The sequence below is a fragment of the Rattus norvegicus genome, chromosome X (assembly GCF_021556685.1).
Source record: "Rattus norvegicus strain SHRSP/BbbUtx chromosome X, alternate assembly SHRSP_T2T, whole genome shotgun sequence".
NCBI classification, from domain to species: Eukaryota; Metazoa; Chordata; class Mammalia; order Rodentia; family Muridae; genus Rattus; species Rattus norvegicus.
This window is the reverse complement of record NC_141554.1, coordinates 159,494,838-159,520,635: the sequence shown is the minus strand read 5'-3', so window position 1 is coordinate 159,520,635 and position 25,798 is coordinate 159,494,838. Positions and strand designations below refer to the sequence as shown.

At 42.7% G+C, this 25,798-nt stretch overlaps 1 protein-coding gene across 1 annotated transcript; it reads right to left on the bottom strand.

Annotated features, from left to right (window-relative positions):
- Positions 1 to 4,718: 4,718 nt before the first annotated feature.
- Positions 4,719 to 21,516, bottom strand: Gabrq (gamma-aminobutyric acid type A receptor subunit theta). Its single transcript, NM_031733.2, has 10 exons — positions 21,383 to 21,516; positions 21,102 to 21,283; positions 19,034 to 19,122; positions 14,954 to 15,021; positions 13,706 to 13,926; positions 12,050 to 12,132; positions 11,435 to 11,569; positions 10,912 to 11,064; positions 10,161 to 10,417; positions 4,719 to 9,523 (listed from the first exon to the last, which is right to left on the bottom strand). Exons 2-10 carry the CDS (start codon positions 21,248 to 21,250, stop codon positions 8,756 to 8,758), a joined length of 1,923 nt encoding a protein of 640 aa, NP_113921.2. The 5' UTR covers positions 21,251 to 21,283; positions 21,383 to 21,516; the 3' UTR covers positions 4,719 to 8,755.
- Between the last annotated feature and the right edge of the window lie 4,282 nt (positions 21,517 to 25,798).

The following is a 25,798-nucleotide window of genomic DNA, read 5'->3' as shown; positions in this document are numbered from 1 at the left end:
AGTGTCTTAACTGTAATAAGTAATAATTATTGTTATTTATGTATGTAGGTGCTTTGCTTAGATGTATTATGTCTGTGCACCATGTGCATGTCTTTTCATGCCTGGTGCCCATAGAAGATGGGAAAATAATTGAACCCTTTGGGCATGTTGTTAACTTGGGTCCTTTGGAAGGGCAGCCACTGCTCAGCTGCCGAGTTACCTCTCCAGGCTCTAAAAATATTTTCTTTTCTTCTTGTGTTTTTCCTTTTGATTTTGTAGGACAGTGTTTCTCTGTGTAGAGCCCTGGCTGTTCTGGAACTCACTCTGTAGACCAGGCTAGCTTCGAAATCAGAGATCTGCCTGCCTCTGCTTCGTGAGTGCTATGTTTAAAGGCATATTCCACCATTGTTTTGTTTAAATATATTCTAATATTCTATGTATTTAAGGCTGGTCTTTCCTATCTAAGAGTGACCAAACCTGTTACTATTATACAGTTTTGTATGCATTGCTTGAATCTTCTACAAATTTTTACAAATTGGTGATATTCTTCTTTTTCTATATGTGTCTGCGTGTGAATAAAATTGTGAGAGTGAGCTGAGCATGGGTATTCATTTCTCCCTGCCTCTTAACCACAGATGCAATGTGACCAAGTTCCTTCTGTGAATTTTCTATAATGACAGGCTATAACCTTTAACTATGAGCCAAAACAACTTTATTCTCCATTGAGGTGCTTTTGTACTTATTTTATCACAGCATTAGGAAGGCTTTTACTAGTAACTTCAATATTCCAAATATATATTTATTAGTGATTTTGTTAGAAATATCATGGAAGGTTTTGTTCATTTCCAGATTCAGTCTTCCAGGACTAACTCAGCTATTGTGAAGTTTTGTTTGTTTGTTTTTTCCTTCAGTTTTTGTCTTGGGTATAGTATTTGCCCTCCATTTTTTTAAAGTCAGAATTATATAATATAGTCTGTAACAATTAATTTTTGTTGGCAAGTTGACTGGTGGCGCATTATTTTTAGGTGTGTTTGTGAGAGTGCTCCCCAAAGAAGCTCTCATTAAAATAGTGGACTAAATAAAGGTTTGATGCTCTTATTCAGTGTGAGGCAGCATCACCCAAGTAGTTGAAATGCAGATGGAATCAAACAGCAGAGGAAATGAAAACTTGGACTTTCTATCTTTACTGGAGATAGGGCATCCTTTACCTGCCCACAAGGATCAGAACGCCATGTTTATTATCCTTTGCACAACACACCGTATTTGTAGCAACACTCTCTCCTCCCTAGCACCCATGTCCACATGGAAGGGTCCTTTGTAAACACTTGAATGAGAAGAACATCTGGACTTCTTTAATCTACAATTACAAACTTACAATGGATGGCACTGCATCACAGGCATACTTGGAGTAATCTTGAAAGATAGTTGTAAAGGAAAAATCTTCCCTTGTGAGTCTTTAGCAGCGTGTTGGCCTGTCTTATGGGCTCATAGTAGCTTGGCAGCTGTACAGGCAGTCTGTGTCCAACTTTGGACATAACTCTGTGATTGATAGGCAGCATGGGGTTCCTAGCTGATGAGGCACCAGAAAAAGAGACTCTCCAGTGGTTTCAAGGCCTTTTGATTTTTTTTTCCAGCTAGAGTTTAATATATACAGTTGGTTGGATCCAGATGAAAAAGAGGGACAAAGGACATGAAGGTAAACAGAAAAAGTAATTGGAATCAAGAATATTGAACTTGATTCTGTTGGAGCAAATATTAACTCATCACAAAAGTTCACATTCATATTTGAATACTGACTCCCTATACAGCTGTTAGGCTACAAGGAGACCATAAGATAAAATGTTTGAGTCTCATGGCATAGAGACATCATATTTTCCATTATTTTTAAATATATTGATATAAAATATACTCATGTTACTAAGAAATGGGTAAACCAAGGGACAGAGAGGTGTCTCAGTGGGTAAGAACACTTGGTGAGCTTGAGAGCGACTGGACCATGTTTTGTACCAGTTTCTTCTGCATATGTAGCAGAGGATGGCCTTGTTGGGCACCAATGGGAGGAGAGGCCCTTGGTCTTGCCAAAGGCTCAATGCTCCAGTGTAGGGGAATGTCAAGGTGGGGAGGCGGGTGAGTGGGTGGGGGAACACCCTCATAAAAGCAGGGGGAGGGGGCATGGGATGGGGAGTTTATGTACGGGGAACCTGGAAAGCGGATAACATTTGAAATGTAAATAAAAAAATATCCAATTTAAAAATATTTAGGAAATTCTGAGGAGAGGTTATTAAGACTCAGAAAGCCTCAGGAAGTACCCCAAACTGACCAGATACACTAAGACACTCCTTTACTACGGTTATACAAGCATAAAGGATTGCTGAAGAGGGAGAGACAAGCTGAACTACTTGGAAAAGGCTCAAGACCAAGTAAGTTGCCCGAAAGAGCTGTCTGAAAGGTGTAGTGTGAGCTCTAGGGTTCACAGAGTTTTGTTGTTGTTGCTTTTTTTTTTTTTTTGTGAGTTGCCATCCATGCGAGGGTAGGCTTTTTTGTGTTGCAGCTGTGTTCCTGTAAATGAACCCTCACCTATATTTCCATTAGTAACACTGTTAAAACTCATCAAATCCATTTAGGTTTTGGAAGGGTGTAAATTATGTAAATGTAGTACTCCTGTGTTCTTTCTTTGTTCTATTTGGAATGAGTAAAGTGATGTTTGTACATGTCTGCCAAGACTAGGGTCACAAAACGGACTTGCATTTAAATCTCCATCACCCATGTAAAAGCCAGGAATGGCTGCATGCTCCTGTAACCCTAGTGTGGGGGCTGGAGACAGGTAGATCCTAGAAGTTCTCTGGCCAGACACTGCAGCTAACAATGAGTTCCAGGTTCAGTGGTGGACTCTGACTGAAAAAATAAGGTGGAGAGCCACAGAAGAAAACACTCAACCTCCTCTAGCCTCCACACTTACCTATGTACATATTTATCTATACCAGACACACAACATAGACACTTGTACACAAAATTATTTTTCATTTGCTTTCCTAGCTTTCAGGAAGCCTCTCCTGAAAGCCTCCTGTCTTGGTTCAGCTTTTTCCAAGCCCTGGCAGGGTCTCCCAGAGACCCTTTAGTGCCTCAATGGTACTGTTTACCTAGTTTTCGTTTCCAAGCTCTTCCAGACTACTAGAATTTCAAAAGTGAGAGAGGATATGAGGTATACCAATGCAGCTAAAAAGGGAATGCTATCACACTTCTTTCCTCACCCATCCCTTAATGTAGTTGTATAGTTAGGGAGGCATACCACACATAATAGTATAGTTAGTTGGTCATGTTAAACCCATCATGGGACTATAAACTCCACCTGTTGTTCAAGGCCACCTTCAGAAACTGAAGAACCCTGGACCTGAGGAAATGGTTCAACCAGTAGTGTGCTTGCTGTGCAAACATGAGGATCTGAGTTTAGATCCACAGCATGCCTATAATCCAATGTGGTGATTTGATAAACAATGTCCCTGTAAACTCATATGTTTAATGCTTAGTCATTAAGGACTGGTGCTATTTGGGTGGGACTAAGAGGTGTGGCCTTGTTGGAGAAAGTGTCACTTGGAGGGGATGGTGGCTTCGAGGTTCCAAAGGTCAAGCCAGGTTCAGTGGCTCACTCTCTTCCTGCTGCCTGTAGATCTTGATGGAGAACTCTCAGTTCCTATTCCAGCATCATGTCTGTCTGTGTGCTACCATGCTCCCCACCATGATGATAGTGGATTAAACCTCTGAAACTGTGAGCCAACTCCAATGAAATGCTTTCCTTTAAAAGAGTTGCCATGATCACGGTGTCTCTTCACAGCAATAGAACACCAAATAAGACATCCAAATATTGGGGAAGCAAGAAGAGGTGGATCACTGAAGCCTATTGGACAGCTGGACTAGCTGAATGAGTGAGCTCTATTGTGAGAAAACTTGTCTCAACAAATATGGTGGAGAACCAATTGAGGGAGACACCCAATGTCAACCTCTGGCCTCTATACACCTATACATGTGTGTGTGCGCGCGCGCGCGCGCGCACGCACGCACGCACACACACACACACACACACACACACACACACACACACACACACACAAACCCAAAAATCCAAGGATTCTTGAAGAGTAAACTTTTATATTCAACTAGTTCCAGGCTGTGGGCAGAGCAGCATAGCAATCCCCAAGAACAGCCCTTTTAATGTGATCAGGCCACAGACAGACTGATCAAAGAAGGTACACTGGCTTAGGGTTCATGTTTCAAGGTCTCACATTTTCATCACAAAGTGCTTAGAGATGTTCTGAAGAGGGTGGATTAAAAAAAAAATAAAGCCTCTCTGCCACTAGGATGGTTCAGTGTGACAATGCAATGCTTTTGATCTGGATTAACCCTAAGCCATTGACCTTTAACTTTCTTGCTCCCCGCTCTGTAATCTACTTTGGCAGAGATAAAAATGAAACTATCTTGTATTTTATAAACAACATTTCTTTTGCTTTCTCTACTACACAAAGTGATGTTCACCTCATATTTGACTTGTTCGGTCTTAAAACTTTTGTTTGCAATGACCCTAAATGACTTTGCGCAAAACTGTGAATTATTCAATGACTGTGTTACTAGCTCCCCTCTTCTGAAAAACCATGAATACTGGAGGCTAGAAGCTTTCAGAGACAGAGAAGTGTCCAATGTGGTATCAACCAATCTAATAGAGGAAGCACAGAGCCAGCAGAGTATTTGCTAGTATAGATCTTTATTTTGCTGTTTGCTATTTACATGTTTTAAAGCCTCATTTTCAGAAGCATAATCATATGCTCTTTCACGTTTCACTTTCTTGAAGTCAGGACCGGTCAAGGTCCTTTTTCACAGGAATGTCATTTAATGAGTTCAACGTGAGCACCCACTTATCTAGTAAGGCTCTGCTACTGTGGCCCTTGCAGGTCAGGTCACCTAGGTTACCTGGCTGTTGGTAATTCTCTTTTCTTACCTTTTACTGTCTTGGCCTAACACCACTACCGAAGATCTGTATGTATGTGACTTTATCATAGTTCATATGCTCCCAGAATGGGAGCCAATGACTTAATTACCATTGAAAGAATCCTCTGGAATTATCTGAAGTCATTTTCTATTACTGTGCAAAATTCTGGTATCTTTACCTTTGCTAATGAATACTGATCCCAGGGACACAGTCTAGTATGATAGTGGGTGCAAATTCTGACAGAGTTCTACATGGATGGCCCTGACCAGCTGGCCTATTTCATTATTGAACTATCCGATATTTTAACATCATTCCCTCCCTCCCCTGAAAACCCAACACTGATAATGTAGACTCATATTAATCTCAGGACACTATACAACAAACACAAACACACTGCACTTTCAGTAGGACAAGTTACAATTGCTTAAGATGCTGGGTTGTAGAATAGCTAGAGTTCCTGCTTGCTATCACAGGGTATCATGCAGATGGAGTGCTTAGTGAATGCCTTCAGTACTTAATAGCTTGAAAGTGTTGCTGCTGTATATACAGAGTAAGGAAACCTCATTAGGAATGGTCACAATCTCAGCCAAAGTTGGTTCTAAGTATATCAAGAGTTTGCAACCTTGCTATGAATGAGGATGATACAAATTGTAAGAATACATTGGGCAAACTCCATTGAGACCCATTGTGCAGAGATACCCCACAATGCAAACCAAACTGGGCAGGAAATACACCACATATTTCTACAATAAAATGATGCATTGGCAAGACAGAAAGCTGGTGTCTTTCTCAGACAGGAATTCTAGGGGGAGGGGAGAGGGCAAGGCAAGGCAGAATAGAGTAGTAAAGTGGGGTTGTTCCATCCCAGACTTAGTAAGGCTCTTCCTTCTGTCCAAGCTGTTAGACAGGTTGAACCCCAGGAGCACTGTTCAGATGCTCTGCACTGTCACAACTACTTAGTGAAGGAGGAAGTTCCAGAGGAGATATAGGCAGCCAGATAGAGAGGGTATGCCTGTATGGCTGGAAAAGGGCTGGGAGCAGCAGGAGACAGGGCTTGAAAAAGATGAACCACACACAGAATACAAGGGAAGATCTGGCAACTTTCAAGTAAGAAAAACCATAGTCATGAAAAAACCAGAAGATTCAAGTTCCTGAAAAGCTGTCATTGCCAGACCTCCATGGTACTTTGACATGTCACTTCACATAGTATGAATCGCAGTAGAGTTTAACTGCTTTCATTGCAGCACATTAGGGCAAAATAGTCTTTTAGGGTATGCTATATCTATGTGGATATTTACAACTGGCCTCTCTGCCGTTTCTTTGTTCCCATCACTGTAATCTCTCTTTGTAACTCCAGTGATGTGTCCAACTCTACAAGGTTAAAGGTCTCCAAATACAAGCACACATCCAATGAATGCTCAGATTCCAGATGAGAACTCTCTGCTCTCCCATTAATTTGGAGCTCTTTGTGCTGGGTTCCTAAAACAAAATAGACAATCATAGATATTTTGGTAGAATTTCCTTGTTTTGAGTTGTTTTAAAATGTGTGTGTGTACATGTTTACTTGTGCATGTATATGTCTGGACATGCCTGTAAATAGAACTCAGAGCATGGGTGCTCCTGGTATGTATATGTGCACGTGTGATGGAGTGGGTGTGTGTCTGTGTGTATGTATAAAAGGCTAGAATTGTGCCTATGCATGGAGAAGAGACAATACCGAGACCATCTATTCAATACCTGGTGCTCCTTTCCATTTTTAATTCTCTGACTCTTTCCCTGAATTGAGTTAAAGAAAGAAACATTTGAACTCCAAACACAAGATAGGTTTTGGGGCCTAGTCAAGCAGCAGAGTCTGTCCTAGGATTAGCTACAAATTTACTTTCCTAGTAGGTCCCCCTGGCTCTCTAGAACTGAAGAGAACAGTCAATCAGTCCAGCTAAATAAGATTTTCCCCACTGTGCCAAAACATGTCACTAGAGTCATGCTGTTTCTACAAAAACCTCTTACAGGGAACACATGTGGTTTCCCTTTGATGTATGTCCTTTTACACCAACTAAGTTTGACAAACACAGGTATACAGACAGACACATTCCATGCATATATACAGAATGCATTCAGCTACGCTAATATAAGTACACAAGTGACACTCTCATACAGATGCATACATACTATTCACCCACACAGCGCAGATATGCACTCATATACACTAATGTAGATTGACAGTAGTACAGCGTCTCAAATGGTTGTATGGCTAGCACTTAGACCTACCTGGATACATACACACTCATCCTCAGAGATACACAGAAATATATACACATAGAAGTATAGTTAAGGAGGTGGGTGGGCTGAAGGAGAGGCTGCCTATAGAGGGAGGGGGTTATAGGTTGAATGCTTGGAAAAGCTCCCTCATGACCTCCATCAATGAGCTGGTGCTTCCTAGAAAGTTGGTGTGCAGGCTCATCCTACTCTCATCAGGAATCCTGCTGAGTGGGCTCCATGTTCAGTGGCTGGTCAGTAGCCTCTTCATATAGAGATGCTCCAGGTGCTGTCCAGTGAGCTTAGCAGACCAACAGGTAGATTCTGTAGGGGTGCCCCTTTGAGCACAGGGAATGGGCAGCTAGTTGAGAGTTAGGCAGATAAGGAGAAAGAACAAGCATCTTTAAGCATGGCACACAAGCTCCACATTGTCCTTGGAACACTGGGGACAAGGTGTCTTTTCTTCCCTGGCTCACAGGGCTCCTGTGAGGATCCAACGATGTGATGGGTCAGGGACCTCGTTGACACTTACTATGCACTAGACAAACAGAAAGGATTAGTATATAGATTCACAGTAGTTGTTCATATGCTATTCTAGGCCGATGGTGGAATAGCAAATCTGAACTTTCTCAACTAATGCTTACTCACCAAGTTGTGTGTCTACTGTAACTAGTAATCAACCCAGCAATTGATAGAAACCTAACTCATAATTGAACAGAAGTACTAAGTCCCTACTGTCAGGCAACGTGAAGGGGAAATATGGACAAGGGAAGGTCTAGTAACTTAAAAGGGAATAGCTGAACATGTGCAGACTTCAGCTGACAATCTTCCCCCTGTCATGCATACCCCTGCTGGAAAGCATGCTTTCTCACTCACTCTGCTATATCTCGTTGGCAGTCCTTCCTACCCAGCTGCCCTTCCCACTTCTGTATCACAACTCTACACTCAAAGTACAAAGTACTTACAAATAATTCCCAACTTTGTCAGAATAGCCAAGCCATGCCTAGCCCCTCCTCTGCATACCCCAGGCCAACTTGGTTTGACTTCTTCTCCCCATGCAGACAGACAGGGTGCATGGCACCCAGGAGGAAGGAAAAAGTGATGCAAAAGCAATTTCAACATTTTGAGGGGACTAAAAAATGAAAGTCCCAGGAATATTTGTGAACCAGATTATCCTCATTCCTCAGCATGGGTCTTCTCTTTCCTCTAAATACTTCCATAGGCATTTCTAGGTGGATGGACTGTTTAAAGTGAAAGGTGAGAATTTTCTGGTAGGAGGAAATCAATGTGCAATTTATCTCCAAGTCTTCCTCACTCTTTCTTCTCTGGTTACATGTTTTCTCTATCTCCTCCCCACCTCATAATAAAGAAAAGTGCCCAATGGATTTGATTGACCCTTCCAAACAAAACAACCCCATCCCCAAACCAAAAAAAGAAACTTTGCCAGATAAAATGAAAAAGGGGAAGAGGGAAAAATAAAACTGAATGAACACAAAGGAAACACATCATCATATCCCTGCTGCTGTGGTGTATGAGAAACTAATAGATGTGGTATAACCAGTAAACCACATTGAACAACCCAAAGGAAAGAGGGAAGAGGAAACGGGACCACCTGTCAACCTTAGGGACCCGGTTAGGGTTAAAGAGCTGAAAAGAGAACCCTTCATTGAAGGAGCACCCAGGGCTTGGGGAGCAACTCTCCTCAGACTCTGAGCTACTGCTACTGTCCTTCTCTTGGTCACAGGCCATGAGCTCCTCATCAGTAAGGCTCCAGATACTGTCAGCATCCCCTTTGCGTTGTTCATCAAGGCCAAGCCAGCTGCTCTTGATACTGATGTCATCCTGTAAGCTCTCAATCTTATCAATGTCCCAACTTGCTTCTTGCACACACCTCTGGCTAATCTGGAGCTTGAGCCTTCCAGTGGGGCTGCCTCCATGGCCATAGCTCTCCTCAGAGCTTAGGCTTTCTTCGGAGTCTTCATCACCCAGGGCATCAGAATGGCTGCGGATTTTGATGGGGAGAATACTGTCATTAGTGAGAAAACCATGAAAGTGAATGGTATAGTCAGGCAGTGTTTGCTCAGAGGTGGAGGGCAGATCACCCAGGCTTTCTCCAGTGGCCAATTGGACCTGGCTTGAGGCAGACGAGAGTAGGCTGAGGCTTTCTGAAGTAGCCAGTTGAGCCTCCTCTGAAGTGAACATCAAAGATCCTAGACTTTCCTGGCTTGCCAGATGAGCCTGCATGGGGCTGTCAGGAAGGGGACCAGCTCTGTCTTCCACTCTGTCTTCCACATTTATCAGGCCATCCTTCAAGGAGATAATGAATAAGCTGATTAGTTTCATATTACCTAGTGGGCATTGACGGGGGAAGAGAAAAAGGAAGGAACTTTCCTGATTAGTGCTTGCAAAGCTACTGTTAACATCTTTGATAGACAGAGCCCGTTGGGTTCTCTGAGGTGCAGAGAGGGGTTGAGAGACTGAACCAGGTGGTTGTTTTAGCATTCAGAGAATGCCATAGCTGTAGCCAAGCAACTGTCTCCCCATGGAGCAGTTTTGATCTCAGCAATGCTGTATGCTATATGTAGGCTTCCCAGGTAGCATGAGGTTGAGCTTTCTGCAAAGGACTGGTATTGTTGGGCATTTATATATACCCCAAAGCAAAGGGCTCAGTATGTTCTCAGGAAAAGAAAAGTATGAAGGCCAGTCCTCCTGCACCTCCCATCCCCTTCTAGTTTCATCACCTACTCTGGAAGCCCATAAGATGGGCAAACTTGGATCAAAGATCTAGAGAAATCAAGTTCTGACTTTTCTTGCTTTATGATATCAACTATTTATTATCTATGCCTGTCATATACAAGTAAAGTATGAGGATAAGAGCAACTATGAAATATGAAAGGGTCAAGGCTAAGCTGAGAAAATCTGGCTGTCAGTCAAAATGTCAAACCTGCACATTTGCTACCACCACTTCTTGGTAGCGGTATCGGGCAACAACTCTCCTGGGTTTCCTGCATCTCCTGTGATTACGCCGAGGTGCTTGGCTGAAGAAAAGGTAGTTGATGTAGACATACTCCAGCAGGGACAGGAAAACGAAGAACAGGCACACAAGGATGTAGATGTCAATGGCTTTGATACAGGAAATATGGGGGAGTTTATCCCGCATATGTGAGTCGATGGTAGTCAGGACAAGGATTGAAGTTAGTCCTATGAACAACACAGTACAGGTTTAGTCTCCTTCAATACCTGCAATTTTAGCAAGCCTTTGGGTCTGTACCTCAAAGGAGGTGAGCAGAGGCTACCTCTGGTGTGAAGGTTTGCCCATATCCTCTCCTTGCTCTGTTTCCTAGGCTTTATCAGGTTGATTGCTCTGGATCGAGCTCAAATTTCTAGCCCTGGTTTAAGTAATTAACATCTCCAATTCCATAAAGTCTTTTAGGATCTGACGTTTTCTGAACCCCAAAATATTACACATGTGTAGCTATAGTTGTGCCCCTAAAGGAAAAGATAGGCCAATCTGCTCCACAGAAGGTAAAAACAGGCCAAGTAGCTCAATATTCTAGGCTGTTCCTTGCTCAAAACATTTGATGCCTCCCCCAAACCTAGACCTGATGTTCAAGGTCTCCACTGTTCTGTCTTTACTTGTTTTCTAAGTAAAATGATTCAAGTTTCTTCCTGAGATGAAGATAGAAAGGACTTACCAATAGTTACCCTGGCTGCAGAGGAACCATAGTTCATCCAAAATGATATCCAGGAGAGAATGGTGGTGAGGACTGTGGGCCAATAGACCTGCACAAGGTAACTGCGGACTTCCCTCTGAACCTGGAACTTCACTATCAGGCGCATGTAGGAGCCTGTAAAAATACACATCAGTATCAGGCCTATGCAAGTCAGCTCGAACTTTCTTCCTGCCTCACTCATTTCCACACGAGTTTTCAGGCTGCAAACAGATGGAGGGTGAGAGGCCAGCCCTATGAGGAGCAGGAAGTAGAGTGTTGTCAGCCTGCCCAGGAGCAGGAAGTAGAGTGTTGTCAGCCTGCCCAAGCCTTCCACACTTATTCTCCATCTGTAGAGCTTTATCAAGGGGGAAGGGAAGATGAGATGTGTTCAGCACCAAAGAAATGGGGAAGGAAGGAGTCAAAGGATCAAAGGCAGATGCTCCCAAGAGTGTATACTGCTGTTAATGGGGCAAGAAACAGGAGAGAAAGAGACTTTCTGGCCCACCTGTGTAGAAGTACACCTCCTTGCTGGTAATTGTCCTCCCCAGGTAGGTGTACTGAGGGATGTGTAGCTCGTCAGTAATGTGGATGGCATTATCATCTTCCCAGGATAACACAATGTCTTCGACAGTGTAGCCATCTGGGAGGTGAAACAAAGAGTTAATCTAGGCAGATTTCACTCCACAGAAGTGTAAAAACCAAAGCATGTTGGCACTTCGAATTTGGGGGTTACTTTGTGGCTTTCTGAGTGTGAGCATGGGGGAGTCTAACCATTTGCAAAGAGAGAGAGAGGAATTCCACTTTGGAGGTTTTAGGCAGGAAGAAATGTGTAGTAAAAAGATGCTTCAACTTTTATGGGTGAGTATGTCTAGTTTCTTAACTGAATTATTTATACCACAAAGGACACCCACTCCCAGATGCCAGGTGTGTGCAGCATGTCAGCTTATTATGCAGCCACCGTCCACCTATCGTTTATATACTGCTGTGAACATATTTGGGGAGCAAAGGGGAAATGCACAGCAAAGGAGCTGTGCTATTCTTCTTGGTGTCAACTCTACTCCTGCTTTTCTGACTGCTGCAGCCCAACTTCAGGATGAAGGATCCACAGAGAAATACGCACAGCTCTCCACCTCCAGCTTGCAGGATTGTTTGTCCATAGGGAATTTTTGCAGATCCAGGGAACAGGCTGCTGTTGTGGTAAGTCTGCCAAGGAAAACAGAAAAGGAAGGGAAATAATTCAAGCTGATTCCTAAGGATTCTGTAGGGTGGGGAGGCAAGGGTTAGGTGGAAGGTGGACACATATGTATGGAATTGGGGGGAGGCAGAGAAAGAGAGAGAAATTGGGATTTGATAAAGAATCCACAAGATTTGGCAGGGCTGAAACAAAGAGCAGATATATGTCATGCCGGAAAACCCACAGAACATCAGAAGGGGAAAGGCCCTTGAGGAAACAATACAGGGACAGAACAGCTGTGCTTCTTAAAGTATGAACAAAGCTGTTGAGAGAACACAGTGTGCTGCATATAATGTGCTAAGACTGCATAGCCATTGGGGAAAGAAGGTATGTAGGAGTATAAATGTGGGCAGTGACCCAGGGCAGCATTAGACCATTATCTACATCCATGTCAGTAGTGAGGGCCTACATGGCATTGAGAGCTACACAGACATTAGTGGGCACAGAATGCTTATCCAGAGATGATCCAGACAGTGCTGACAGTAGATACAGCTAGAAAAAGCATTAATTGCTATGCTGGGTACCCAGGAGTGGAATCTGAGCAAATGGCCTTGGCGGAGCTAGGGAAGTGACTCATGCTTGAAAACAGCATAATGAAAAAAAATCTCTCGATTGCCTCATTTCTGTCCTGGGTCATTTTCTTTCCTTCCCATCTGCTAAGCTAGTCTAAGCCCTGTCAATCCTCGGAGGAATTTCATTGATCAATTTCATGTAAACATTGATATTCCATGATTCCATGTGCATGGAGGAAGAAAGGAAGAAATAGGGAGAGAGTACCCCAGACTAAGAGAAACCCAATGATTAGACTTGTCAAACAAACTAGGATAGCTATCACCAGGAAACATTTTCTGGGCTACGATGACCTATCAACTTTCATTACTGACAATCTGAGCCAAAAATGTGAAGCCAGTTTTGGTGGCTGTTCTATCGCAAATGGATCAGTCAAAGACTATCAGTGTGCATGTGTTCTCTGTATAAAGAGAGCAGGAGCTGAGAAGCCCGGCCATAGCCCTCTTACAGCACTAGCTCCTTTTTCTCCAGATACCCCGCATGGTACAAATATAAAGAAGGAGCCCAGGCTTCAGCATTCCTCACTCTCCCTTCATTGCTGCATGGAGATAAAGAATTAAACATACATAAGAGAAATGGAGGAAGAGATCTTTTGATCCTGGGAATCAAGATTGCTTTTTAAAAAAACTTACAATATTACATACAAATGTAACAAAAACAGTATTTCTTCTCACAAATGGTAGGCAACATTGTCAATTTCTTTCTTCATTGTCCACAAAATAAAGTAACACTGTTCCCAGTGAACTCAGATTCCTTAACACACCCTCCCACCATAGGACACATTTGAAAGTCAGCTATAGTATCTAAACTTGAACATTTTTTTAATTGAGTATTCAGCCATAGAAATTTTGAGGATTTCCTGAAGAGGGAAACATTTGCACGAGGGATTGGAAAGCATGTGAAAGTGTGTGGGGTACACAGTAGGAAGAATGCAGCTTGCCAGAACAGCCCAAGACACTTGTGGGGACTCACCGGATGCCATATTGCACTGTCCCATCTGGGTGAAGTTGAAATACACGATTCTCCGCAGTTACATCATGCACAAAGGCATCTTTGCTATTCACAAAGTAGCAGTCAGGGACCCAGAGCTTCTCATGCATCCGATAGTCCAGAGTCAGGTTCAGGTTGGTCTCATAGTAAGCTAAGCGCGTGTCCTTCCAAGTCTGATGCAGAAACATTGTGATGGTATAGTCCTTGGGGGAAACAGGTAAATGACAGTTGTCAGATTGTTCAGCTCTCTGTCTTCTGTATACATATATTATATGGTACATATACATATATGTTACTTTATGAAACATATCATACAGATGGCTGCATAAACATGCTTAAGAAGGAACAGCAAAATTTAAGCTTTTATTATTAAGATCCAGATTAAGAAAGTTCCAATGTGTGCTTTTCAGAGCACATTTTCCACAACAAGCAGGAAACATTATTCAAGATTTTATGGTATTATTTCTCATGCTTCAGGGTAGAGTTTGATTGTTTCCACGTGCATTTTTAGAAAACACAATGCAATTAGTTGTACTTCTTTTTGGAACATTGTCCAATTAGAATCCAACTGTATATCTGTAACCCCCCTTTCCCACATAGTATTGTATTTGTGAGGCACCATTCAAAGTTACTGTGTGTAACTATAATTTGCTCTCCTGTATTCCTGGAGAATATTTCCATATATGAACATAATATACATCTATCTATCTATCTATCTATCTATCTATCTATCTATCTATCTATCTATCTATCCATCCATCTATCTATATATCACTATGTAAAAACAGTACCATACATGCTCCAAACAGGAAGAAGTTACAATGGCAAAGTGAAAGTGGCCATTTGCATCCCTGCAAAAGCTGAAACAGGTGACAGCATTGTTTCCACTACATCAACCTCAGCACCATTTGACTCTTGTTTTGGGCAATGTGTATCTTATGAAATAAATCTTAACTACCCTGTAGTACAAACACGATGTGTTATTAAATATTTTTAAAGCTTCATAGATTTTTTTTGAGTTGATAATCTACATGTAACTGAATTTTTGGATATGCTGTGATTTGAGCCTTCTATTGACTTTTTTCCCTATTCCAGAGGGCTGTCACTTTTAAACTTATCCTTACTCGCTTTCATGTGAGTTTTGTCATAGGTCAGAACAATTAGAGTTGGCTTATGACTGTGCTTCTTGTTCCTTATTTCCAGCACCATGACTGGAACCTATAGACTTACCATGTTTATTTCTGAGATCTGTTCAATACTGGAGACATAGATAGATATTGACACAGGCACAGGTGCTCCTACAATATAGGAAGATACAACCACATTAACATTTGGATAAAGGTTAAGAATATATGTACTTGAGACCCTGTTGTCTAGGCTAAAACTAGTTTGGAGGTTTGCTGGTTGTGTAATCTTGAATTACCTAATCTCTCTGAGCTTGAGCTTCCTCGTAGGTTAAATTGGGAAAATGGTATTATAGTTAAATGAAGGTCAAGTGCTTAGAGCAAGGCCTTGCTTATGCTGTGCTGAAAGGTATAAGGGCAACACAAGAGGAAGATATAGAATGAAGTACTCTTATAAATGTTTTCCAATAAAAAACCCTGAAACTCAACAAGCCCATGGAAAAGAGCTAAGATTCATGGTTCTGTGTGAGTGATTGTGAGCATGTCCATGTTTGCTAGCAACTTTGGGAATGTGTTTATATTCAGATGAAATGTGTCTATGTGTGTGTGTAATCATGTCTGTGTATGAGCCAGTGTGCATACATATTTGTGTGGTCCAGTGTGTTGTATGGGCATATTTGTGTGATCCATTGTACAGTATGGGCATGTCTGTGAGATCTGGTGAGTTGTATGGGCATGTTGATGTGATCCAGTGTGTTGTGTGAGAGACAACATATGAGAGAGTACAAGTGAAACATGAGAATATTTATCATGAAGCCATATATGTATGTAAGAGTGTACTTACATGTTCATTTTAATATGCTTTGTGGAATTAGGATACACGGGCATGTAGATGTGGTGTATGGAAGTGAATGTATAGTATGAGTATGGTAGTATATAATATGGGTGTCTATGAGCTTGCCTGTGTATATGAATGAGTTCGTATGCATGTTGAATGTGGCAGTGAGTGTATGTGAGCATATTCGTGAGAATGAATCTTAGGTTTTGTATGATCTTGGTCATATGTGGTATTGTAAGCATATGTACATAAGGATGTTAATGTGTAAATTTAGTAGTGTGTTTGTGTCTGCAAGCATATTTGAGTGCATCAGTAGGTACAATGTTCATCTGTATATGCATGTGTCCATATGTGAGAGTGAATCAGTGTGTTTGTGTAAGCAAACATAACTGTGAGTGAATTTGTGGTTGCATGAGTTTGATAATGTATGACAGAATTTATAGGTATATTTGCATGTGAGTATGTTTGTGTATTAATGTTACTGTGTATTAAAGCGTAAATGGATTTTTAAGTATACATATGTGAACACACATGTTTATATATATAAACACATATGTGAGTGCTGATAGTTTGTCAATGTGTCAGAATATTTGTGTGTATGTGTATGTTGATGTATTTGCTCTTATGTAAGAATGGACTTGTGTGATTGTGAGTATAAATGAGTATATGTAAGCATATTTATGTTGAGTGAATGTGTGACCAAGTATGTTCATATTTAGGTGTATTTGTGAACTTGTCTGCGTGTATGAATGTATCTGTTTTCACATGTGAATGTGAGTATGTTCATAAACATGAGTGTGTTCATGTAAATGTCTGATTGTGTATTTATGTGTGTAAATGAATTTTTGTGATTATTTCTGTATGTTTGTGCATGAGCCAATATTTTCCTCGTATATATGTGTGTGCATTTGGCCGTTTTGTATGCGTGTTAATATATGAGTTTGGGTCATGTTTATGTGCATTAATGTGTGAATTTAAGTAAATGTATGAACATGCTTATGTGTGTCTATGTGAGTGAATTCATGAGTGTGCTCATGTGAGTTAATACTTTGTAATGATGGTGTGTTTAATGTGTGTGACTGAATATGTAATTCTGTGTCGGTGTTCTGCCTCTTGTTTTTTCTTTTTGCCTGGGTATTTTCAGTGTCCATTAGCAAGACTCAAATATAATCATGGTTATGAAAATAGTAAGCTGTAAGATAGTATGGAGAAATCCATTTTATTATTCTCTCTCCAGCTCACAGCAAAGTATATTCCACCACACTGCTGCTAGGGAAATATGTGTACATGTGATGCTTGCAATTCAACCTGCTGGTTTCACTGCAGGCTGATTGCACAGAAGCTGAGCATAAGAGAGGAAGATGTATTATTTCAAACCCAGTGCCCCAAAGAGCAAAGTTCTTTGGGGAATAAGTATATGAATGGCAGTTGAAAAGCAAACGGGGTTGTGTTATGGTGTAGCCCAGACTCCAACACCTAGGGCTAGTTTGAAAAGCCCCAGGAAAATGCTATGTAGTAACAGAGGTTCCTAGAAACACTGGGTGGGGTTTGATTGGTGCCTTTCAGGCTGCCCTCCCTACACTTTCAGCAGATGGTAGCTATGTTAGTACGCAACAAGCCCCAGAGAGACCTACTTGTCAGCTCATTTCTTCAAAGCCCGATTGCCAGCCCCTTCCTCCAAAACAGGCTTCTTTAGACCATACTAGTGATGTCTTTACTTATGTGGAATGTTGTGGAGTGAAAGGGCCAGGGCAGAAGCCTGCCCAAGGGCTCTTGGCTGAAGAGGTAATAGGTTCTGAAATGCAGAGCATATTTTCCTTGCCAAGCCATGATATGGCACAGGGTCTCAACCAGGAAGAGGAAGGGGACATTACTCTTATTTCTCTAGCTAAGGTGAAAATGCTCCATGTCCTTTATGATGTTGGGTGTCTGTCTCATGTTCCTGTAAGGTAGGGAGTCAGGAACATTCTTATGTGTGAAGATTAAGCCCTAAAACTCTATTGCATATTAAATTCAGAGGGTACTCTATTGGAGGCTATACAGAGAGTCCTGGATTCCCTGAACCCTGAGTACTCTAGCCTAGCTGTCTCATCAATGGGTCTTCCACCATATTTCTCTGATGCAACAGTTCCAGCCTTACAGCCTGAAGTGTTCTTTCCATCCAAATGGCAGGCTGTCCTAAGCTCTCCTTACCCTCCTCTTCTACTGCCCCTATCTGTTTGGCAAAGGAATTATAGGGGCCCATACTTTTTCAGATGATCTAGCCTGGCATGATCATAATACTCGTTGTAACATGAATGTTGACAGCAAGAGGCCCCAGGCCTACTGTGGACCTATAGTGCTAGACAATACCCAGAGATGCACTCTTGCTTCTGTTCTTTTCTTTTAGTCTTGAATAGTATAGGGAGGGCAACCTAAGCTTGAAACAGTGAACATGTGCTTATTGTGTGGAGATGGCTACTGTTTGGCCTTTGTGGGCAAACATTAAAGTGAGAAAGAGGCATCCTTTTGGGCTTGGCACAATGATTCAGAGGCTAAGTACCATGTAAGGGGTATTAGCTGTGCTCCCCTCCCCCCATTTCTCTATGCTTCATGGAAAAGCTGCTGCCACTGGGGTCTCAGTAGCATAAAGGCATTATATACCTTCTGTCTTTTTCAATCCTGTTTCCTATGCAGACTCACCTTGGAGTCTTAGACTGAGCCTTCTGCCCTTATATAGTGGAGGGAAGTACCAGCTAGTAATCTCACCTCTTAAATTTAGGGCCAAGGGAAACTTTCTTGTTTTCCAAGGTGGCACAATATTTTCTGAAGACAGTTACAGATGAGCACAAATGTGAATCATTAGCAGTGACTACTCAGTAGATGTGTCCCATCCTACAGGAAGCTGTCCTGTTTCCGTGTCACTTCTTATCTCTGTTACTGGCCATCAGGCTGAATTTTATGAAGAACACATATAATACAGGATGCTAGATGAACTGAATTTGGTGAGAGCTGAAGGCTTTGAAAAACAGGGCATTATAGCAGGGTCCCAGGCCTAGGTGGGTAAGGTGGCAGAGGCAGAGAAGACCATAGCCTCAATTAAGTCCCAGAATTGCCTAAGGGCGGCAATATCTTTAGAAAGGAGTAGGGAGGAAAAGGTTTCTGGCAAAGAAAGTTAGGTACATTGGTGCATTCAGTGAAAGAGAGCAGAAGGCCCAAGTCTGAAGGAGCTCCCTTGCAGGGCTTGGCAGATTCCAGAAAGTAGGATCTGGGAGTGGTGGTGGGGATGTAGAGCCTGGTTAGCTTCCAGGGTGGTACTGGCTCTATTCCATCTAATGTAAAAGCCTCTGGTGTCTCGATTACGCTTACCTCCAAAATTTGGTCTCAGTCGGACATCATATGTTGACAGGACCCTGTCCAAAATCTTTTGAACAACAGCTTCATTTGCACAATTTTTGCTGAAACAGAGAAGCCATGAGTAAATGCTGGTTGACTTGTGGCCCACTTACCAGTGGCTAGCTTGCCAGGGCCATCACTGCTCTTGTACATATGCAAACATGTGCAGTCATACGTGTGTGCTTCCACCCTCCCTTTCTCTCCTCTCAGTCCACAGTGAGTCAGCCAGAAGCACAGCAGTGACGCAGACTCTTTTTCCCCTCCCCTCCCCCTTCACAGCTTTCATTCAGAGGGTGGGGCCCAAGGACTGGGTCCCTGTTACCAGGCAGAAATAATGGTCAGGGGAGGAGAGCCCACCAGAGGAGAGGCGGAAAGTTGGGCAGATGAGACCCCAGAACACTGCATTGTTTTAGTTCTTTGATACACTGCACCTTGAGGTACCCCTGGATGCTGATTGCTGGCAATCTTTTCAGTGGTACCTCATTGCCTCTGGAGGTCCATCTGCTCCCACTGGCTAGTGTGCCCCTGAGTTGAGCTTATGTTTTCCAGCTCAAAGACTCATTTCCTCTACCTGGTCCTGGTATTTCTCCCCTTACATTTCTGTCAACCTTGTGTGTGAGAGAGTTGGTATATGACACATGACGCAGAAAGAGAGAGGTGGGGGAGGGAGAGAGAGTGTCTTGCTCATGTAGCAGAGATTTATGACTCTCATTGAACTAAACCATGTCTGATTCCCGGGGTTTGGAGCTGTCTTCGAAAAGACCCAGGCTGGGAATAGGCATCTTACATCTTACTACACATGTGCTTTCAGCCTGGAGGTGTCTTAGGCAAGCACCTGTAAGTGAAGCCAGCTCAATTGCCTAGTAGGCCTTTCCAGAGCTCTCTGAGATACTCATTGAATTAATCTATGCTTTCATTCCTCAAAGGGCTTTTAAATGACGACAGGCCCCAGGCATCACTATCACTGGGGCTTCTTGGATCTTTGATGAATCGCCCCTGCAATCTGCCTCTCGGTCTCTCTGGGTGTCTCTTTCTCACTCTTTCCATTTCTCCCTGACTCCCCCTACCCTCTGTGTGTTCACTGACGCAGTCTGGAAGGTTGGGTTGTGAGCACTGCAGGGCTGCCTGCTGGAACCTTGCCCAGCCTAGCCCCTCCCCCTTTCTGAATACATGTTTATTTCTAGTTTGCCACTTAAAATTATTACTCATTTCCATCAATCATAAAATTTAATTTTGTAACATTTAAAAGTGTACGCATGAATTATTCCCAAACCAAACAAATACATTCCCACCTGTTTCTGTCCAAAATTTCTCATGTGCCAGCATTCCAGATCTGTAGCCACTTGCGAATATACATTTTTTGTGTGTTATCTACATTTCAAGGATGATGGTTTATCCCCTCTTCAGATACTTGCTGACTTAAAGAAACTTTAAGTCAAACAGAGAAACACTGAAATCTTCAAATGTTTACACAGGAGTAAGCAGAAAAGCTTACCCCACATAAACCAGAGGTTATATGCCATTTACAGCTACTGATTACACAGTTAATCATTTCAATTTGCTGTATTTGAAAGAGCCAGTCCCCCAACCCTCACAGAGGCAGAAAGAGAGAGAGAGAGAGAGAGAGAGAGAGAGAGAGAATGAAAGAGAGAGAGAGAGAGAGAGAGAGAGAGAGAGAGAGAGAGAGAGAGAGAGAGAGAGAGATTGTTTTAGCAAATGGACTAAAAAAATCTTTACTCAAACAGGTGTCTTTCCTGTCTGTTTTGTGAATTGCCCATGTACCAAGGGCGTCAGAGAACATGACTAGGAAAAGCTGCCTGGGACCTCAGTCCCTGAGGATGATCAGGTAGATTCTGGGGCACAGCAGTAACAGGTGGGTTGAAGCTAGAAGTATCATTTCATGGCTGTCCCCATGCTCCCTTCATCACCATAGACAAACCCGGGTCCCAGTCCCTTGTCTCCAGCTCGCTCTGTCCAAGAAGCCAAGACCTTCTTTTGCAAACCCTGTCCCTTCCATGCTCAGCTAGGCTGGGCTGCTTACCAGTTGAAGAGATCCAGGATGACTTCAGGCATGCTGGAGGAGAGCTCGAAGTGGAATTTTGGGGTGGGACTGGGGTCGTTACTCTCTGCCAGCCAAGTCCTAATGAGCAGCAGGAGCGCAGCGGCTCGCAGCATGCCTCGGATGCCCATGGCTGCGGTGCTCTTGGGGACCGCAGCGGACAGCTGGAAAAGGGGACAGGGACAGGGTGGGAGCGAGTCAGTACCGGGCAAAAGGGGCGGGATCCCTAGTCCTTCCGCAGAATTGGGACCCTAAGGAAAGACCTGAAGGAAGCAGGGAGTAAGGGGTCGTTCCGGAGCCCAGGGCCTGAAAGAACAGCAGCTCCGCAGCAGCTCTTCCCCACGCAGCGGTCCACAGGGCGTGCCACTGCAAGGTGCGCTTCGTCTGGCACCGCTCGGGGCTGAGACTGGGTGCTGAGTAGGGCGGGGCTCGCGTCTGGCTCCGCCCACTCCGACGGCAGCTCCTGCCGAGCCAATCCCGCAAGCGCCAAGAGCTGCACAAAAAGGCGCGCGCTTGGGCCTCCGCCCCCTAGGCTGCGCGGTGTCAGGCCTCCGCCCCTTCAGTCTCTGCAGCTTTACCCTGACCATCACTAGCCATCTGGGTGGGCTCCAGCCACGGGAGAGGGAGGGGATTGCTGGACCACAGGGGAAGCCAGGGACTTCTGACTCTGGGCCTCTTCTTTGCAGAAGGAAAACGATGTGTTTCTTTTAGAAGACTTTGTGTCCAAGAGTTTGAATTTTGAAAGAAGTGTGACTATTTGATTGTCATGGCTGGATGTGTGCTCTGAAACACTTGTACATCTTTGAAGAATCATGAGGTTGTTCTCAGACCATTGACACTCCAGTAACTCAACGCGTTTAACCCAATATTCTTCATCTTTGAGTGGGCTGCTGCAATCTCTTACCAAAGGGACTCAATATACAACTTTGGTCACAGAGGATGGAAATTGTCTTCTTGGAGCCAAATTTCCCAGAGGGTTCTTTTCCTCAACTTTAGGATCCCAAGAAAAACAAATTCAGTATTCACCAGCTGGAGTCTTTGTAAGGTATGATTCATTGCTGTAGACGGGAGTGCCGAGTGGAAGTGAGGATCCAGGCTGACACTATTGAAGGGGAAAATAAGGCAAAAGTCAGTGCTTCCGATATCACCAGAAGATGCTCATGCACTTGAGTTCAAATGCAATCACGTGGAAAAGTTTGAGATTTTTGTTAGAAGGGTTTTATTTCCCCTACCTGGAAACAGCTTCTGTTATGGAAAAGAAGAGTATCCCCTGTGTCCCAGCCTGGGACCATGACAGAACTTGTACCAAACAAGGCATCACAAGAGCCCATGTACCCAGTAATGAGAAAAAGGGCTCAATCATGTCCACTAGCATTACACCTCCAAGTCACACCTTAGAGAAGAGACAAAGTAAAATGGATCTCTAGTCCATCCTTCCTTTACTAGGCTCATACACCTAGAAACATACCCTTTCTGCTTTCCCTCAGTACTTGGTTAGACAACTTTATGTTGGGTGAACAAAGAAAACCTTCACTCTCCTGATTTTCTCAATGTCTTACACAGTTGGTAACTTAACTTTTCCTCTTCTTTTGAAAACACACTTTAGAAACAAACTATTCCATGTTCCACAGTCTTACGACTTCTCCCAAAGTGCAGAGTACTGTCGCATACATCTTCCTTTAAAAAACATCTCCCTTCTTCCTCAACTGTTGCAGAAAGTGGACATGAAAGAGAAAAAGGAGTGATAAGATTTACATGATATTGCTAATCACATATAAGAACTAAGGCAAGCCTGCTCTCACATTGTGAGTCTTGTCATATCACCCCGATCATCCAGACATCTTTATAGAGATTCCTTCTGTTTCTCACTAAAAGGTAATCTGTAACTTTTGCCTAAACAACTGGGTGGTAATGCAGGTAAACTGAGGTTCAGAAAAAGAAGAGAAATTGACTCAATGTCACATAGTAGTAGAGATTTGAGCTAGAAAATCTATTCACAGATTTGCCTGCTTCCCCTGAAAATTCAGATACCCGCCAGCAGATGGGAGTAGATTTGTTTGGGAGATATTTGCAGCACAAAGGACTCAACTTCTGCAGCCAATTAATTGGTGTGGCCTGTTATTTATTAGGAGGAGTTTTAGAATAGAAAGTCTGTTCTTATGTGTCTCTGTGACTGGATATTTCCAAAGAGTTGATGTCAATTATTTATTTCTGGGTCTTAAATCCCAAAGGACCCACTTCTGGTTTCCTTGGAGGTGATGCTTTGAAATTTCTGAGTCACAAGACCAAATAATGCCTCAAATGTAGCTAGATTTATACACATATAGCTGCAGTGTGTACTGAACAAGCTTTTGTTTCAATGTATTTGCATACCCACAAATGTTTGGGCATTTGTGGGCCTGATGAGATGGCACAGTTGGTAAGATGACTTGACTCCAAACTTGATGACCTACATTTGATCCCTGGAATTCACATGGCAGAATAAAAGAACTGACGCTAACAACTTGTCTTCTGGCTTTCACAGATAAACATAGCATGTCTCCATCATACACATATGCTAAAAGAAAGTTAATGTATAAAATAGTGTTTAAAAATCCAGGCTAGATGTGGGACTATGGCCCAAGGAGTCCAGTGCAGCCCTGGAAGTTCTCCTAGCTTCATTCTCACCCTGTATTTCCACACTACAGTGCAGGATATAGTTTGATAGTAAAACAGGAAATGATGAAGTAGGGCTGGAGAGATGGCTCAGTGATTAGAGCACTTACTGCTCTGGCAGAGAACCCAAATTTAGTTCCTAGCACCCATGTCAGGAAGCTTATAACTCTCTGTAACTTCACATCTATAGAGTGAAATAACTGTGGTTTACTATATTCTAAAAGAAGCTTGAGAATATCTGTAATGACCAAAAGTGTTATAGAAATACTGAAAAAATGAATTGAAGAGAAAGCTTATAACTCAAACCACTAACAATGAAACTTGAGAACTGAATGGTTGGGCTAAATGGAATGCCAAATACAACTGAAAAAAAATAATTAAATTGGAAGATATGTTACAAGTAATAACCCAAAGTTAATTCTGAAGAAACAAATTACATGGAAACTTTAAAAATTAGCATGAGACCCAGTAGGCAGATTGAGAAGATTGGTAATATATATATATATATATATTTGATCTTTGGAAAATATATATAATGAGGGGAGAGAAAAACAGAGAAGATCCAAATTCATAGCTTCGAACAGCTCAAGTAATTCCAGGCAGGAGGGACAGATGAAATGAAATCTCCTTATAGATACATCACTGTAGTGAGAATTTTGGTTTCTTAAAAAATCCCAGTTATGTCATCTGAACGTGTTTTTGTTTTGTTTTAATTCCAGGTGTGGGATAAAGGGCTGCTTAAGACTGTCCACAGAAGCTTCAGATAGTTTGTTTTCCCAGCTGAACATGTTTATGTTTGAAATTCTGAGGGCTCTTGAGAGGGTATAAAAATGCCAGAGCCCTGAGAGGCTGCAGTGACTACTGCCGCCACCTCTGCTGCCAACGCCGCTGCCGCAGCCGCCGCCGCCGCCGCCGCCGCCGCCGCCGCTGCTGGTTGTAGTGGTGGTGGTTCTTGTTGCTGCTTTTGCTGTTTGTTAGATCTCTGTTTGTTGACTGCTCTTTGCTGTTTGCTGGAGAATTCCTGATGACGAATATTGGACTTGCCCCAAGGAACTCAATGCCTATAATCAGCAGGAAGTAGTCTAAAGAGGTCCACATGTCCTTTTTTCTCTAGCCATCTTTCATTATCCTTCCCCTCCCAAACCCCTCAACATTTGCGCTGTTTTTTTTAAACGAGCAGCTCTATAGGTGGGGTGTCTTCCATCCATCTCTCACTGGGCTATCTATCTTTGCTGTGCTGTAATGAAGTTCCTGCCCACACAAACAGCTAAACAGCTAGCTTTGGGGAGATTAGCCCTCTTCTCATCACTAGAGACTGACTGAAAAAAAATGCCCTCCAATTAGCAACAGATAGAGGGTAAAATTCTCTTTCCATATGGGAAGTCACTGTGAATTTCCTTGTTTACCTGAAAATCCTCCATGCATTGCTTTGAGTTGAGCAATGCCCTCATATGCTTCCGCAGAAAGCCCTTTCTGCAAGAGTGGATAATGCAACAGTAGGTGATCAGAATGCTGTCCGAAGATGTAAACTAGCCTTCATCGGATCAAGTGGTGAGTAGTCAACAACTCCACTAAGTGTTACACTAAGTTCACTAAGGGCTCTGAATTTCTGATTTTGAGTGTCCACATTTTCTCTTCATTTTCTAGGCCTTGATTGTTTATGTCCTTCTTTAGCATGTTCTAAGTGTATCTCTTTTTCTTATAATGAAGTGCAGGAGTATAGAGGATGTTCTGAGTATGGACCATGACACCCCCTCCTCCTCCACGGTCACATCTCAGATATTTACATTTCAATTTCTAACAGTAGCAAAATTACAGTTATGAATTAGCAACATAAGAATTTTATGGTTGAAGCTCATTCCATAAGGAACTGTATTAAAGGACTGCAGCATTAGGATGGTGGAGAACCACCGTATTAGGGGACAGTATATATACTTAGCATATGCAGTACATACCTGAAGTGCATTTGAATACATACCTGAAGGTATACATTAGAGCTCCAGAGATAGTTCAGAGGAGTGTGT